This window comes from Pteronotus mesoamericanus, unplaced genomic scaffold (genome assembly GCF_021234165.1).
Source record: "Pteronotus mesoamericanus isolate MK-2021 breed Mesoamerican mustached bat unplaced genomic scaffold, CSHL_Meso_final contig_220, whole genome shotgun sequence".
In the NCBI taxonomy this organism is placed as follows: Eukaryota; Metazoa; Chordata; class Mammalia; order Chiroptera; family Mormoopidae; genus Pteronotus; species Pteronotus mesoamericanus.
This window is the reverse complement of record NW_026555091.1, coordinates 9680395-9699052: the sequence shown is the minus strand read 5'-3', so window position 1 is coordinate 9699052 and position 18658 is coordinate 9680395. Positions and strand designations below refer to the sequence as shown.

Sequence of the window (18658 nt, the reverse complement as noted above, 5' to 3'; positions counted from 1 at the left end):
CATTAACAGATTTTGATGAAAATGGAGTTAGGTTTAAATAATCTGGTTTTCGCCGTGCGCAAAATAGCCTCTTCACTGATGTGTATATGCTGTTTAGAGGTGGCAGAAGTAGACTGAGGCCCACGGACTGAAGGAAAGTGGGCGGAAATTTCCTGGCAGCTGTAAACAGAAAGTGCTCCTTAGTAAAGTGTGTTAGTAAATACGAGCTAGTTTGCAGTGAGCAAGACTTTCAAAGAAGGCGGTGCGAGCTCAGAAGGCAAACCAATCTAACTGGGAATTTTGAGCATTAGCATTTATAAAAGAAACTACCAAACATGAACAAATTATTCAACTGATGGATTTATCCCAGTATGATAGAGTCTAACGACTGATTTTCAACATGTGGCCCCTAGCCCAGCAGCAGCAGCATCACCCAGAACTGGTTAGAAATGCAGATTTTGGCCCCAAACCCACACCAACTGAGTCAGAGGCTGGAGGGGCACCAAAATCAGAACCACTGGTGTACGAGCTGAGGTGCGTCGTTCAAAAGGTCATTTCAAAACCCAGCCGCTTTAATCACTCAGCTCCTGAGAATGTGGACTGGTCATTGGTCAATACTCTGCTCACAAATTGTACTTGGCCCAAAGGAGCTGCATTGTCCACAGTTATACCCCTTTTCAGGGGGCAGCACACCTCCAGTGACTGGTGGGTCTTTGCCTTAATTTGGGACAACTCTGGAGGGCCATTCCAGCTCCAGATTTTCCCGTGTGAGGCTGCATCACAGTTCAGTTCCTCCCTCCACTTAATCCTGCTTCCTTCATTTTCTTCAAGACTAACATTCCACAGTAAACTTAAAGGCAAATCCCTGTTACAGTCTGCTTCCTGGGAAATCTGACCTAAGTCAACTTTTGAGTGAGCAGTATATTCACACGTACAAAATACTAAAGGAAAGCATTTCCATTTACAAGAGCGTCTTAAAGAATAAAGTACTTGGGAACAAGTTTCACAAAAGAAACACAAGACTTATACTCTGAAAACGACTGAACATTGTTGAAAAAAACTAAAGATTGAGGAGAATCCCAGCTTGCTTCTTTGTAGAAATTGACAAGACCATCCTAAAATTCATATGGAAATATATGAGAATCAAAATAGCCAAAATAATCTTGAAAAATAATAATATTAGAGGATGTATACTTTGGGATTTCAAAACTTACTAAAAGTTACAGTAATCAAGACAGTGTGCTAGACATAGACCAATGGAATAAATTAGAATCCTATGGTCATTTGGTATTTGACAAGGATGTCAAGAAAATTCAGTGAGGGCCCTGGCTGGGTAGCTCTGTTGGTTAGAGTGTCATCCCTATAACCCAAGGTTGTGGGTTTGATCCCTGGTCAGGACACATACAAGAATCAGCCAATGAATCCATAATTAAGTAGAACACAAGTCAATGTTTCCATCTTTCTCACAGTAATAAATAAAATTATTTTTAAAAAGAAAAATTCAACAGTGAAATTCAACAGGGAAAGCACAGTGTGACAAATGGTGCTGGAATTTCTTCTTAAAGAGAATTTGCTTTCTTTTATACATTTACATAGAAAATGGATTGTCAGGAAATGAATCAACCTGCTGAAGTGCTCCCTCAGAAGCCTTCAAAGACTGGTAGTTACAGTGTAGAAACACTGCAACAACAACAAAAAAACCCCAAATCTCCTGCACACTTGTTTCTGTCCCAAGTCAAAAGAGAAACCTTGAGCTGACAAAGGTCTGGGAGAGTTCATTAGTTGTAACCGAAAGAGTTTGCAGTACCCCCCAGAAAAGGTGTGGGCCAGATGAGGAGCAGGCAGATGAGTTCCCACTGTCCCGATGACTCACTTGCCTGAGTGATGTCGCCAGCTGGGTTTTCCCTGCAGGAAAATTGGCAGCTGCTGGACTAGAACATTCCACATTGCTGACAAAAACTTTCCTTACCTCAGAAGACGGTTTTCTGTCATTCTTCCTGAGAACCTAACATGCTTTCTCTTTGTATATTATTTATGCTAAAGGTGGGGACCCTGCCTTTATGTTCTGAACTTTGCATTACAGGAGACACAATATACGAGTTGTATATTCATAAAAGGCTGTTTCTGAATTCTAAGCTAAAGCTTCAAAGTCAGAAGCAGCTAGATGTAGGTAGGGTCAGATCTTCTTTTTATATACAAAGAGCACACACTGTAGGTCATAGAGTGTATCAAAAAAACAGTGGCAGCAAATTTTCTTACTCCTAAACTAAACAGTTTTGTACCATAAAAGCTAAGGGCACCTGGATTTCTGTACCCAGTTGAATAAATTCTCAGCAAAGATTCACTTCACTTAATGACTTAATTTTAAATGTAAGTTGTTTACTGAAAGGGAAATACAGAGTAAAACGGATGCATGCAGCATAAACAGCAAATGTTCCATTTATCAGAACTCATAAAATAAGGACATTTTTCTCAACTCCAGAGGCCCAAGAGTTTTTGTTTTACAACTAGAGAAGGTGTAGGTGCCTGTGCCTGAATGAATGAAACCTAAAATAATGGATTAAATTCCTTCTCAATTTAATTTCTGCATAGCAGTTGTTGACTTTGCGGCATAGTTAATAAGAGATGTATATTAGAAAATGCCCTCAGGGAATAGCCATTAATGTACTTAACAGGAATTCCTTGTCATTTAACCTATTTAGCTAATACAGATTTTTCAATAAATATACAAATGCAACAGCCACTTAACAGTGCTGAGATTTTTTTCAATTATCAAACTTTTTAAAAGACTGGATGCTAGGTTGTTTAACAGTAGTTACCTTTAAGGAGGGGATTTGGCTAAAGAGCACATTCATTTTGTTTCTTTATGGTGATTCTCTACTGTTCACATTTGTGAAAATGAGTGTGCATTAATTTTTAAAATAAACGAAAGTTTGGTGATTATAACTGCCAGTAAAGATTCCCACCAATTATGAGGGGTACTGGTTAAATAGGCAAAGGACATAACAATTTTGAGGGTGGGGCAGTCTAAGGGTCCTTGGAGGGCTTTTTGGTAGAGTCCTGAAAGTGAGAAGAGGGGGAACCATGTGTGATGGTTGGGTATGGGCCAGTGCTGTTCCCGTAAGCCTCAGTGCATCCTCCCAACCTATGCTCTGTAAATGACCACTGGGAATCCTGATACAGTTGAATAAATGGGTCACTGCTCATTTATTAACTAGGCTATTTCTTTTTTAAAGATGTTATTATGTATTTTTAGAGAGAAGGGAAGGGAGGGAGAAAGGGCAAGAAACATTGATGTGAGAGACAAACATTGGTTGGTTGTCTCCACACCCCTAACCGGGGACCTGGTCCACAACCCAGGCATGTGCCCTGACTGGGAATTGAACCAGTGACCTATTAGTTCACAGGCAGGTGATCATTCCTCAGAGCCACACCAGCCAGGACTAACTTGGCTATTTCTTGATTTGATATCTAGGATAGTGAAAATATTAAATAGCATAAAAGGGACTATTTTCAGGTCCTCATAGTTCCATGTCACTGATTTCATATTGGGTCTTGAGTGGTTCTAGATCACTCCTGCAGTGTGATTTTGGAACCATTTGTGTTCTGACAAGAGAAAACATGATTGTAACATACAGAGGGTACTTACTATAGGTACTTATAATTGGGTTGGGTATCCCGAGAAGTTCATTCTGATAGAAGACTATAATTTTATTTCTTGGTCATTGATACAAATGAATCATATCAGCCTTTTTTTTTTTAACTTTGGGGCAATATTTCTATTTTGTTCTCAGATATCATATCCTGAAAACACTGATGAGTGTGACCCTCATCTAAGTCTGAAGGACAGCCTTTCTGCAGAAACCATCAGAGGTTCTGCAGAGTTTTGTGGATCTGTCCTGTGTCATATGAAGCTCTTAGCATAGGAGTGTTGTCCTTTCTGTGGCACTGTCATGTAGCAGGTCAGAGAACTGGTTCAGATATGTGTTCACTCTTTACATTAACTAGTTACAAAACCTGAATTGGGCCCACTGAGAGGTCTACATGAAGTGTCATGGAAATTGAGAAGTTGTATCTTGCATGGGAAGTATCTTTTTAAAAAAAATCCTCGCCTGAGGATATTTTTTTCATTGTTTTTAGAGAGAGAGGAAGGGAGAGAGGAAAAGTATCAATTGGTTGCATCCCGTACTCTCCTGGACGGGAAATTGTAAGTGCCCGGACTGTGGATCACATGCACCCAGACTGGGATTGAACCTGCAACGTAAGTATGGGCCCCGACCAAGAATCGAACCCGCAACCTTTCAGTTACAGGACTACACTCCAACCGAGCCACACTGGCCAGTGTGGGAGTATCTCTTTTTGTATTTTCAGTGGTGCTTTCTCTTGTAAGCAGTGAAGGCCGGGGTCAGGAATGAGGTTCCAAATAAATTCTCTATTGCTTGAATTGAGGTCTGCTTATTATCTAGGGAGACTGGTTTACTCAGGTTCCTTTAGGAACCTGCTTGTTACCTCTCTCAAGGGAAGTGTGGGCAAGGAGAAGGAACACCTGCTGAACCTGTTCAAAGTTTAGCACGAGTGCTCACTAGCTGCAAGAGCTTGAGAAACAAACTCAGCTATGGGGCCTCACCCCTCCCAGATCCTAACTCTACGGTCAGTTATGCCAGAGGGAAAACGGAAAGAACACAGACTGGGCTTAGTGAATTCTCCCACTCCTTCCTTCCTCTGTCCACCCACTTCCTCCCTGGGGCTTAGGGGAGTGGCTTCTTAGGATTTGAGATTCACAGAGGTGTTTTACTGAGAAGGGAGATCTGTAGCAAATTTGAGCTGCAACCCGTCCTAGTCTAGATACCGAGGTAAACATGAACCAGAATTTTTGATCCCTAAGAATGCTCTAATCCAATGTACTTTACTGCCTCCTAGTTCTATTACTTTACCTCCTGACCCACTAAACTGATAAGTCCCATCTGGACCATAAGTCCACACCTAGTATACTAACTGGCACATAGCTACCCAATAAAGAACCGAGTGAATGAATTTGCGAATGGTTTGACCTCACAAAGGGTTATTTAAAAGTTTCAGTGCTGACCACCAGGTGGCTCTTGTCTCCCTAAATCCCAATCCCGTCTCCAGGAAACCAAACACTGTTGCAGGGCCTTAGGGATTTTTGTGTTAAAGATACTTGCCCAAAGTCGCTGTTTACGACAAAGTCAGGACAGAACCTAACTCACAAAACTCGGAAGTCATACCCCTATTCCTCGAGGCGTTGGCTTCAAAGGAACCCTTCAGGCTGCAGCCTGGCTGCATCCAGCACTCACACCAAGCTGAAAAATTCAGCAAAGCTATGGCAGAACCAGTGCACCAGGGTGAAGGCTTCCTGAGAGGCCTGTCAGTTGGTGACACTGAGATAATTTCCACAAACTTCTGTGATTTCTGCAGTGAGGCTCAAAGTGGGTCCTTGGCCAGCAGCAACACATCACCTCCAAACTTGCTAGAAATGCAGCTTCTCAGGCTCCACCCAGACCAGCTGAACCAGACGTGCAGGAACTGGTATTCAAGAAGCCCTCCAAGTGACCGATACATGCTAAAGGGTTCTGTGTGCGAGTAAGGCCCCTGGTGAGAGCACAGCTGACACAATGCTCCACCATTCCATTTGCAAACATTTTTCAAAATTAGCTATTTGGGGGTTTAAGTGATGGTTGTGGGTAATTTCAGCACAGCAGTCACAGGTTAAAGCCATGTATTGGAGTCCTCTGCGGCCCTGCATTTCTTTTGTTTTCCTCTAACAGATTCCCAGCCCTCCATCCCCTTCTCTTCCTGACACGAGATCCCCCAGCCTCTCATCCCACTCACAGGGGAGAGCCTAACAAGCTAAAACAAAACATTCTGTGTCTATGTCCCAAAGATTCTGGTCCAGCTGGTCAGGGTAATGCCTGGGCATCAGCATTCAAAGGCTCTCCAAGTGCTTCTGCGGCCGGCCATGCTGTGGCCCACTGCCATACTGTATAAGTGTGCATGTAGTGGCGGTGGTAGCAATTATTTTAGAGAGCTCCTACTATGAAGAAAACACGGGGAGAACTAAAGGATTAATTAGCTTAGTTTTCTCCAATTCCATCCCCAATCTTCAGAAAGGCATTCTTTTTATACCCCAGTCTACTTTAGGGGTTCTCAGAGGGCGATCCAAGACCCCCCAAGGATCTCAGGGAGTCCAAAAGTCAAAACTACTTTCGTAACATTGTTCCTGGCCTTGTTCATGTTCATTATCTTGCCAAGTTTAGTGTTGTCCAGAGGCTAAGTGATGTGATGGTCATTGCTGATAGTGACTGGAACATGTATTTTTTTTCTTAAAAATGGTTTAATTTCTGCCCTGGCCAGGTGGCTCAGTTGGTTGGAGCACGGAGTACTTTTGGAGTACACCAGAAGACTGTAGGATCGATTCTCGGTCAGAGCACATGCCTAGACGATAGGTTTGATCCCTGGTCCAGGCATATATGGGAGGCAACTGATCAATGTTTCTCACTCTCTAAAACAAAAAAACAAATATATCCTGGGATGTGGATTTTTTAAAAAAAGGTTCCATTGCTCATGTATTAGGTATCCATTATTATAACCCTGAAAGAGAAAAAGCTCTCTGGGGGTTCTTCAGTAAATTTTGAGTATAAAGGGGCTCCTGAGGTGAACATCGGGAACCATGGCTGGGATCTATGGATGTAACAATTTTATTTCTCCACCAACATTGGCATAAGACAGGCCTAATCTACTTTGCAAGAAGTCAGTTCTGATGATACACAATGAGCGAACACTTTCTTCACGCCCGCTGGAAATGACAAGGCCCAAAAGCCAGTATAAAAGGAAGAAAGTAGAGGAAGTGACAAGAGGCCTGTCTGGGAAAGGAACCGAAGCATGAAATTCACTTGCAACTTTTGCTCCACAGATCGCTTACAGTGGGAACTCACCTAATTCCAGACCCATTTATAAGCCCCAGCAGATAGAACGTGGCATCTCCCTCCCAGTCACCAGGGTAAAAGGAAATCAGACACACCAGCATAAGACTGTCATTCACTTTTCAGCATACTTTATTTGTTACAAACATACAATTTTTTAAATATAGACTGTAAAACTCCATTTGCAAAAGTCTGCTATTGTAAGGAGTACACACCAGCAGTAAGGATTCTTAAACATTTTTCTCTATGAGTTTTTCTGTCAGTTTTGCTAGTTAGTGGTAATTACGGGACCCGCCATTTTAGAGACCTGTCTGAAGCTTCTGGCTGTATTCACATCACTCTTTTGAAGCAGCCCTGCTCATGTAGAAATTGACCACAATCTGAGCTTCAACCTCCAGGCAGTGAGATCAACAGCCCAACTAGACTCTGCTTTTGAACGGTTTCCAGGAAGTATGGTTTCTGAATGGGTACTGCACTTCACGGATTTGTTTGAATTGCCCATGCAGCTGTTTGTTAAAGTGCATTCTTCTTTTAAAAAATAAGAGGAATAATCTTTACTCTTTAACCAAGGTACTTAAAAAAATGAACTTTTTGGTCTCTCAGCAGATATTCCCAAATTGATCCTATCACTACAAATTTTAGTGTTCTATTTACAAATATTTATAGGGTTACAGGTGGAGGGGACCTTATAAAATTAAAGGTGCGGCTTCTCTTGAAGCATAAGTCAGTCCTACGAATTCACACATAAGAACATACACTTGGTTTACAATGCACAGCATGTGGGTATTTACACAGACTGAAGACACCCCCAAACCCCTTTTAAAGTAACTTCCCACCTAAAGTCTAGTTGCACATCTATTTAGATCAGGAAGCTCTGTCTCCTGCTGTCAAGATTTGGCTTTACTTCATTCAAATGATGCCTGTAGATTCTCTACCGGCAGGACATCAGCCTCACTGTGGAGTGAAGAATCTAGTCGAAGGAAGCCCTGGTAGATATGACTGGAAACATCTCAGAAGACAAATGGACTTTTAAAAATGATTATGGAAAAACACCCGCATGAAGGTGCAAAAGCAAGCATGAATCCCTACTAATTTCCCTAGAACTTTAGGAAAAAGAGGTCCAAATACGTATTATGATGCAAGTATTGATAATCATTGAAAAAACTCAAACATACTTGCCTGCTACCATAATTTGCAGAACTGACCACTCTTTATAAGTATGCCCTGCTCTGACTTAAAATGTTTCTGCACTTGCCCAGTCCTTCAACTTCTGTGAATCCAGAGCTTTTAGACAGAGGGGACTTGTGGGCTGGGAGAAAAGCGTGTCTCGTATCTGGAGTTGAAAATGAAACTCCCAAACTCCTACACATTGCTTAGTGAAATAATTTTTTTCAACTGTTAGGACTCTCCCTGTAATTATAGGTCCCTGAAAAAGCAATTTTAAAAGGGGAAATATTGTACTGCTATTTCCAAATATATTTTTTTTCAATCAGCCTGATCTTGTGACACCAGGTAAGATGGGGGACAAAAGCTGCCTGTCAGGAGTAACAGGTGGTTTAGATCCGTTTTCTTGAAAGAGCTGTTAAAATTTTTGAAGGTGGGACAAAAAAAAGACAAACTTGTGACTTACAATATACTAGTGGACAATGAATTTCTTCTCTAATACTGCGTCCACATTTCATCACACTAAAGATAGAAACCAGCCCTCTCCTGTCCATGGCCGGGGGATACTTTACATAGGACATGGGGAAAATGAAATTTGCTCCTAGACTCAAACTCTCATGTTAATTATAAGCACAGTAATACTTTTTATCAAAGTTTGTTAGAATTACTATGGGGAAATGGTAACATTTTGGCCTCAAATAAAGCTCCGTCCCCTCTTCATCGGAGTCCTACCGAGCAGTGAAACTACCCACTTAGCGTCTGCTGCTATCCCATCAGGGCTTTGCCTGTCCCAAATGCAATGTCTAATTTGAGAGGCATGAGTTACACTCTCAAATGCAAAGTACAAAACTGTGACTAAAGGTGCTTACATTGGTGACACATTCCCTGTTTCATTAGGAAATATAAAATACATTCGTAAAGGTCTTACTTGGATCAGAGGTACAGATACTAATTGGAAATTACCTTGAGTAGTAAGTCTTCATGATGCAATTGTATTATTTATTCATTTTCCAAATTTAATTTCTGGTACTGACAACTGGACATTTGTTGAAATCAAGAGTCTGTTAAATTCATCAGTAACAAAACTAAGTTTTAAGACCGAGGACTGGAACAGTGACTTTAAACAGCAAAGTTAGCTAGCTGAATCGGAAAAACTCAACATTCAGTTCTATCTCTGGAAACTTCTAGGGTCTAACATTTGAAAATGACTGCTTTTCTAGATTAAAATGGGAAATGAAGTTGTGACTTGCCATTTCTACCTTCTATTTGGAATTTCAAACAGGGCATTGACATGCACTTTTTTCTTTTTTGTCTTACGTTTTTCTTAAGGTAAATGTGGTTTTTTTTTCTTTTTTACAAACTATCTCCTCCCTCCCCCAGTCCCACCCACACACCCACTACCCAGTTTATTCAGTGGGAATAGTAACTGTTTAGGAAGACATGTAATTGATTTACAGTACTCTAAAACTAACCCTGAAAACTGAATCTCATTCATGTACTATTAACTTCAGTGCTGTTGTTGACAAAAAAAGTTACCTTAAGGCTCAAGGGAAAGTAACTTATAAACTGAATGCAGCATTGTTCACTGTCTCATCCATTGGAAGCTAGCAAAATGCGTTCTTGATCAATACTACAAACTTTCTAACATTAACAAAGATTTCTACTCTTCATACACAGAGTTAGAATAATATTCATAAGCAGATTATCTAGGGGAGCCTGAGAAACCATGATCCACATTACACAAAGATTCTATGTATTTCATGATCAAAAAGTGCTTTATCTTGAAAAATATGCCAGGGTTAAAATGGCAATATACAATGTAAAATCACACTTTCTCAAGTGAAGTACAAAATGGAAAAGGAGCAAAAAGATGGGAGGCTCTGCTCTCTGAACAGACCTTATGTATGTGACTTTTAGGGTGTACTAAATACAACTGTTTTTTAAGAGTTAACAGCGGGATTTACACCACTATATATTCTAAAACCTGAGATTGGACATCAAAGCAGTCAACTTTGTACTTATCAGAGCAATTCTGATACTTCCTAAAAATAGAAGACAACTGAATTAATAACTCCAGGGTCAAAACCATTAAATTTCCCCAATCAAAAAAAGAGACCAATAACAAACACATTAGGTACTGAGTGCTGCAGAACGACTCTTGGAAAACGAGTCATTTTTTTACATAAGCAAAAAGTCACTTCTCTCCTTCCCCTTCTCACCGATCAAGGCCACACTATTTTCAAATGAATATCTACTGAGAGATCAGTTGTGCATTGGACAAAGTACCATAACTGGGTTAAAATGAAAACAAAATTTACAGTGAAGAATACTTATGTGCATAGCTTACACACTCAAGCTTCTCCTTAATTTCATCCACCCAAGGCAAGGTAGATGTAAGTGAATTGTCACTTTTTAACACCTTGTGTATATCACTCTACCCCCCCGTAGAGCCAGTCAAGGTCACATTTCACAAAGCATCCTCAGCAACTAGAGTGCCTGAAGTGTGCAGCCATTTATAGACCACTCAATATGAGGGCGTTATTATAACCAGCCTCTTCTGCCCACAACCCTGCATTTTCAGATAAGACAGGATAATTGTTTTGTTTTGAGAAAACTGAAGCTTGAATCTCTTAAAAGACCTGCAATTTATTGCAAAGTGATCGAGAGGTAACAAAGGAAGCAGGTTAACGGCTGCCTGCACCGAAGGCCTCTCCATCACTTTGCAGTAAATATTATGGAAAGTGACTTGACAAACAGCTGTGTCTGTATCACAGCTGTAGTCATTTGTACCACCTACAAGCCTCCCATAGTAACATAGGGTATCTGGGTTTGGTTTGGTTTTTGCTTTGATTTTTGGTGCCATCCAGATTTACACTTTGTTCTGTGCAGCACATGCACTGACAACATCCTCTGCTGACTAGAACTACGGTTCCGCACTAATGATAGGTAGGGACAATAGAAACCAGAAGGCAACTGTGGGATCTCGTCAAAGTTTTCTGCTTTCAATTCTGTTCCTAGTATTGTGGACTTCCACTTCTGTAACCGCAGCAGTTTAAGAAACAAATGTTCTACCAATTATCAGAAAATAAATTTTACTTCCTACTTCTCAGGAATAGGATGATTTTGAACATGTTATTAGCTGGGATATTTGCCAAAGTTCAGAAAAAGCCCTAAATCACTGTTCTTAGCAGTGGTTGAAAACATTTTCTGCCTAGATTTAACAAAGATTCTTTCTTTTAATAAGCAATATCTGAAAGGTAGCCCATTAATACTGCCTTGTTTAACAAACCACACATTGAAAGTGTAGTCTCTGTGCTCTGCAGATTTCTATTGTCCCTAGAGACTGGAATGAGGATCAGTGAAATGCTACAATCAATCCACATCCTTCTGTAATCTTCCTGCAGTGGGAAGAGAGGCCATCAACCACTCCTGCAGGAGAACAAACCTTTGAGATTGGTTAAGACTTAAAACCCACCACTATGACATTTACCACTTAATCTTACATAGGCAGGTCAAAATTTTAATATAAATTACTTTTCCAACACATAGCTTATGCATTCTTTGCTCCTTTTTTTGGAGGATTCTCAAATTGATATCTAAAGATTTACATATGATATATTACTGTTATATGGTCTAATGACTAAGAAAATTTCTCTGGTAACCAAAGCTGATTCCATATATGGTAGTGTTCTTGGCATATACTCTATATGCCTCAGACCACTTCCACATTCTTTCTATTCAGCTAATTATAGCTTAGTAGCCACTGGTGAGGATTGTGAAGACCCTGTCATTTCTACAGAATAGAAAGGCAAGGCTAGTTACTGCAATTCAGCCAAACAAAAAGAACAGAAAAAAGAATAAACCAACTCCTTAAAAAGGAGAGGTACCGCACCTTTGCAAAATTGAACTGGCTCACTGCAGCTGAGCAACAGAACCACCACTGAAGCAAGAAAACAAGTTGGTCTATACAGGAATTGTACATGGTTTGAAAATGAAAAAGTTACAGCAATCAACTAATAGCTGCAACCTTAATTTTCATTGCTGCCTCAGAGTTCGAAACTTAAACAGTTTCTGCAAACCTAATGCTAGTTTCTCAGCTCCTTTACTAAAACTATTCAGGGATTTGTTCTCCGCAGCAAAGAAATAAAACACTCAAAACACATAGGTAAATACAGCAGGACATCATTGAAAACAGCTGCCTTGTAGTACAAAATACAGTACAAGTATACAGATGTCATTAAAACATCGAAAATACTATTGCTCCCATACAATTTAGGAAACATTCTTTGCAACGGAGAAAAATTTTTAAAAAAGAAAAGCTTTAAAAAAATGTTTAAAAAGTCTACTGTGGATGATGAGTAGAGAAATTGTCTGAAAAGGGCACCAATGTTTGTGGCTCTTTCACTTTTTTTAAAATCTAAGATTAACAATATTCTGAATCACAGTCTAATTTTTTAAAAAGCCTAATTTTATATACATGATTATTTCCCTCCCTCTCAGCCACAATGAATGAAAACGACCTTTTTGTATATTACTTATTTCTCAATAAATACAAAAAGATTGTATATATTGAATACCAAAATAAGATAATAAAAAGGGTACGCAATAAATTAAAAGGCAGCTCAAATAAAGGGCAGTCATGCAGTTAAAAAAAAAAACAAAAACAAACACTAAGATTGTGGAGGTGGGGTTACTTGCCTCCTGGTTGAGAAGGTGTCGCACCAAGCCTACCTGAAAAACTTTGGAAAGAACATAGCTCCCATTCAATTCAAAGTTACCTAGGTCTATGACATTCCCAGAAATACCTTTTGATAGGGTGGGATTAACTTGATTAGTAAAAACCATTTCTACTGAAAATCCATTTAAAATATAGAAGAGGCGATCCTTGAAAACCCCAACTTTTATTCTTGAAAGACAGCTGGATAAACTAGCAAAAGCCAGTTTTTGTTGAAATTTCAAGATGGTATAAAAATGCTTCCAGGGTATAGTCAGCATATTCATGTTCGTTTTGACTCCATTCAGATGGATTTCAGCTTCCAAAGGGCACGCTGCTTGCTTGAATCACACATCCATCATTTGCCAACTTTGATTGTGAGGTACTGATACGATGGATCAAGTTTTTAAAAATTTATTTAAAAATAATAAATGATGCTGGAATTCTGGACCTGAGGATCTTTAGTACAAATCCACAGATTAAACTGAAGGTAGAGGAAGACTTCAGTTTTGGTTAATTTCCAACTTTTCTGAGACATGTATTTCATTAAAGCTTAGGCTTGTAGCCACACTGTTCCTTTTTCAAGTTTTATGGTTTAAAATCCAGCCAATCAGTGGCTGAAACAGCCGAATTAGACACAATTCACTGGCTCACATGGTGGAGCCACAGGGATCTGGCTCTCATTCATACCTAAGCCATTCCTTGGTAATGACCTCCATGTTTAAGAGATCAGGGGAAGAACTTTAGTGAGCAGCAACCAATCCACTCAAACAGTTTTTTTCTTGTGCTTTATGCCTGATTTTTTTCTTGTGCCTATCTCAGCAACCCCCAATGTAAAACTGCTTTCATCTTCAAAAAAACCTGCCAACTTTTAAAATATTTTAGTAGCCAATTCTAGTTCAAGGATTGACATCTGAATCCATTTGCTTCCTGTAAAAAATTCTGCCAAAAAAAAAAAAAAAAAAAAAAAAAGGAAAAGATACTGGCCTTGGTCCAGGTATCGTGCAAAACCATTTTAAACAATGTAGATCCAATTTGTTTCTATATTCCTCGGTGACTTCCTGAATTCATATTCTGCCCTGTCCATGAATACTTAAAGTTGCATTCCTTTTCATGAAACCTGTACCCTAAGACCTGGGTAACTGCAAAGTCCTCTCCCTTCTCAGGAATTCCATGAAAACAAATCCAAAATGCTGATTTCAATGGAAGTGAAGGGATAGACACTGCAACAGTGAGGTCTGGAGAGATCTTTAGACCAGGTTCCCAAGTACAACACGAATTCAGCTGTTATGAAGGGGTCTGGGTAACTCGCAAGGGCTCTTTGGCCCACAACGTGCTAGGACCCATCCCCACCAGCGTTATCCTGATGGGTTTAGGACCCGCAGCTGGGAAACCACAAGAGCTAGGACTATTTTGCTCGGTTGAGGAGACGTTGTTGCCCTCTTTGCAGGTTGCTGTCAGCTCCTTGGAACTTTACTGCTTTTTTCTAATTGTCTGAGACTGTTCTCTTATGGTCATTTCTCGTAATTAACTACATTATTTAAAATTTTGTTTTCTCCCTGTGGGCCTCCCTCGCTCTCCCTGCACTAGCTCACTGGGGATGAACAGGAAAGGGAGCTCTTCGACGAGAGGACGAGGTGGCTGGGAGGCCCGTAGGGAAGCTGCGTGTTTCAATCCTCGTCCACCTCCTCGCCCTCAGACTCATCCCCGCCGCCGCTGCCCCCGCCGCGTCGCTCATAAAGCTTATCCCTCTGCCGCTCCTGGATCTCCTTCATCTCATCCGCATACCGGCAAAAGGCGCCCCCGAACTTGCCCCAGGCCTTGAAGGGAACGGTGATGGCGTTGCGGTAGGACGGCTTCACCTCGCTCACGCGCAGGAACACCCCGTACTTGTTGCAGCCCACATCGAAGAAAAAGCGCTTCGAGTCCACCGTGATGGAGGTGCCCTCCGGCAGCTCCCCGTACAGGCCGCCCCCGGGGCCACCCGCGCCGCCGCCCGGGCCGCCCGCCAGATCGTCGTCGTCGCCGCCGTAGTCGTCGATGAGCTTGGCCAGCGCGTCGCGGAACTCGATGAGGCCCTGCGCGGGGAGCGCGATGGTCTGGCCGCTCTGCAGGCCGCCGGGCGCGGGGCCGCCGCGCGTGACCGTCTGGCGGATGCGCAGGAAGCGGCCGCGCTGGTTCTCCTTGAGGTCCAAGTAGTACTTGCGGTTCTCGCGCACTAGGAACTCGCTCTTGAGCGCGCGCCGCGGCCCTCCGCCCTCCTCGGCCGCCGCGGCCGCCGCCACCTGCTCGGGGCTGCTGGGGCCCAGCTGCGCGTAGTGCTCGATGAAGTCGCCCAGGTAGTCGCGGAACTCGGCGGCCACGGCCATGGACAGCGTGAGGCGGCTCTTGGAGCCGCCCGCGCCCACCTCGGCGATTTTGAGGAAGCGGCCCTTGGCGTTCTGCTTCACGTCCAGGTAGAAGCGCTTGTTCTGGATGTCCAGCCGCTTCGAGGCCAGCTCTTGCGTCTCCTGTTCGCCGCCGCCGCCGCGGGACGCGGGCTGGAAGCTGCCGGGCCCGCCGCCGCCGCGCTCGCTGCCGCTGTCGCCGTCCGCCATCTTCTCGGCCGCCGCGCCCTGGCCGCCGCCGCCGCGCCCTGGCCGCTGCCCGCCGCCCGCCGCGCTCGCGCCCCTACCCTCGGCCCTGCGGCTCGCTTTCCGGGGCCCCCCAGCCTCGCCGCCGTCCCGCTCACTCTCTCCGGCCGCTCATCGCCGGCCTCCGCCCCCCATCGCCCCCGCGCCCCGCCCCGCCACTTCCGTCCGGCCCGAGCTGCTTCCGGCGCGCGCTCTCGTGACGCCACACGCCACGCCCACCACGTCCTCGCGGCCGGAACTGCCCCGCGCGGCGGCGGCGGGGCGCAGAGAAGTGGCGTCACGGAAAGGGGACGGACGGGGGCTGGGGAGCGGGCGCCTGGGCCGGGGTGGCGTGGGGTTGGTGGGGACGGTGCGTCCTGTTTGTGGTACCGGTTCCCTAGCTGTGCCAAAACTCATTGAAATGTACGCTTCGAGTAAGTGCACTTATTGTAGATGAGTTGTGTCTGCACGCAGTTAGTACGGGTACTTTAAAGAGCGAGGCGTTTAAGGAGGGGGATGTTGGGGTCCTGTAAACTCAAGCAGAACAAAGCCAGCCTGAGGGGACTGACGGGAAATGCTCCAGGGGGAATGGTTAGCGGAGTCCCTGAGGTCTGGTGAGTGCGCCATAAACGTGGACTCAGCGGCGGCTCGCAGGATACCTCGCAGAATGCCTGGCACCTACGTGGAAACGTCATGCCGTCATCACCACGCAGGAAAACAGCGGCGAAGGCTGGAGCAGGACGTGCCGAGGACGCAGAGCTCAGGGAAGGGCGGCGCTTTCATCGACACCCGATGCACAGACACAACCATTTTCCGTGTTAACCCAGAAGAACCCATTGTTCGTGTGACACGTGCAGAAACAGGAATGGATTAAAGAATTAAAAGGCTGGCTGGCTGTGGGAGGACAGCCACGCGTCCTGGGTCTGACCCCCACACTAGCCCGTGACCTCAGGCAGTTGAGTAAGTCTCTTTCCCTCCTTGTTAAATGGGAACAAGAGTACTTGCCTCCCGGGGTTGTTAAAAGACTTAAATGTGAGGCAATGTACGGCAAAGAGGGTAACCGGCACCGCCTCGGGACGGCCCGGGGGAGGGGCTGTGGCGGCGGCCCGCCCGGGGCGCGCCCGCCCCTGGGCTTCCTCTTCCCCCTGCGAAAGGGGCTTCCTTCCATTTCCACTTCTCCCGCGTGGCCCTCCGGGGCGCACGGACTGGGGTGCAGTCCTTTTTCTCAAGTAAGTTCTTTTTGGTGACGGGATACCTACTCGATTTTTGCTTTATAATCAATAGAGGAGGGAAAGCATATAAAACACCTGGCCCGACACACAGGAAGCTCTAAGTATTGTTCACCCCGACCCCTGTTTCATACAGAAAGGCCCCAACAGGTGCTTTCCTGGTTCAGGAGCGTGATGATTGTGGGAGGGGCGCCTCCCTCAAGTCTTGTGATGACATTGGCGTGTTACCCGTCTCCCGTGGAAACAAACCACCATTCAAACACAATAAGAATAATAGCTGTCAGCCAAACGCAGGAGGATCCAGGGGCAGACGTGAAATTTCGGGCCTTGGACAGTGCAGTCTTGGAGAAGATCTGGGCATCCGGGATGCCTGGGGGAAGGAGTGCGCCCGCAAGTCTGGGCCGGCCTTCCTGAGAGCTGTCCCTGCAGCGGCTCCTCCGGCCTCCTGCTCACAGATCCCTCCCCTGCGCGGACCGAGCACGGAGGGGTCCGCCACACCTGTTCATTACGGCCGGTCTGGTTTACTCTTCATCTCAGCCAAAAGGCCCAGAAGCACTTGTCACGGTCTATTTTAGAGTGAGATTTATTGTGTGGAGATTAATAAACAGAAACCTCATTTAAATTGGAACGGGGAGGGTCTTTGGGGGGAGCTCTCATACCCTACCGTTCATCACTTACCCAAATTGGGAGATACCGACTTTCCATCTCCAACAGGAAGGTATTTCTGACCCTGCTAGTCCAGCAGGAAGGAAGATCTGCCCAGCAACCACTCAGCCAATGAGAGGCAGTTACAACTCAGCCCGTGAAAGCTGCTGCTCTCTGAACCCCAGTTTCCTCCGAGGGATCTCTGTTTACAGCAGCCCCTCCGCCCGCCCCCCTTGCCTCTGTTGCAGACTGTTCCTCTCCTTCATTCTCTGGCCTTACCCTGCCTCACCTGCCAGGAGGCTGAATGTCCAAATTGCAATGCTTTGTTACTCCCCAAGAAACCCATTTTGCTGGAGAAATAGTTGGCTATTTGTTTAAGGTCACCAATTGCTTTGTTTCCTTTGACATTTCATTCCTTTAAGCTTAGGATCTAATACCCCATCTTAATATTCAATAATCACATATTTTACCGACTTTTTAGTTTGGTTTTTAAAGTATATGTGATTAGAGCATATATTTATATTTTGTATTTAACTCTAGCTGGAATATATGTTGCTGTGGTATGAAGTAAAGAATCTAAAACATTTCTTTCGAATGACCAATTGTCCCAGTACTATTTATTGAATAACCCTCCAAGGACAGATCTCAACAGGTGGGAATGGATGTAGGTTATTTTGGGCAGTGGGAACATTTGTTCCCAGATGGCTAGAAGTCTAGTTTGGCTGGAGCCCAGGATCTGTGAGGAGGGGGTGAGGAACAACAGAGTGGGAGGCAGCTTCTAGGCAGGAGCTCGGACTGGAGTCAAGGGGACGCCCCCGGAGCTGTGTAACTGGGAGTGTGGTGCCTCTGGTCTGCCTTGGGGGGGTCATGCACGGCAGAGAGTAGCCAGCACGGGCTCAGGAGGTGGTGCAGACCCAAGCCAGCAGGATGGGGCACGGCTGGTGCAGAGGGAAGGAGAATATGGGGGTGAGCGAGAACCAGAGGGCGATTTTAGAGAGGATGCCCTCAGCGGCAGGTGCCCGGCGCGCTCAGGGAGGGGTGAGCTCTCGTGGGAGGCAATGGGAGCACGGACAGACCCCGAGGGCCTGATGCTGGAGGTGTCGGGGGGCTCCTCGCCCTGTCCAGGGCGAGCTGGTTTGATGCATTTTTGGAATACCAAAAATTTCCCCCGGAAGTCTATTACCTCTCAGTGGCTTTAAGCACCTGTCGTGACTGCCTTTTGGCAAATCCAGCATGAATGAGAGGGGCTCTAAGTGCTGGCATGTTAAATTGGAGGAGCTGGCTGGATGCCCAAGGGGACATGTCCAAGCAGCTGTGGGACCCAGACATGCGGAGTCGAGGGCAGGGGCAGCAAGGGAGGCACAGGTTTGGGAG

At 44.6% G+C, this 18658-nt stretch overlaps 1 protein-coding gene across 1 annotated transcript; it reads right to left on the bottom strand.

Annotated features, from left to right (window-relative positions):
- Window positions 1–7034: 7034 nt before the first annotated feature.
- On the bottom strand, window positions 7035–15440 carry PURB (purine rich element binding protein B). The gene has a single exon (XM_054571398.1). It carries the CDS (start codon window positions 15393–15395, stop codon window positions 14469–14471), a length of 927 nt encoding a protein of 308 aa, XP_054427373.1. The 5' UTR covers window positions 15396–15440; the 3' UTR covers window positions 7035–14468.
- Window positions 15441–18658: the final 3218 nt, after the last annotated feature.

What these genes read in the sequence shown, in the direction of transcription:
- PURB (XM_054571398.1), bottom strand. Translation starts at nt 15,395, where the DNA reads ATGGCGGACGGCGACAGCGGCAGCGAGCGCGGCGGCGGCGGGCCCGGC.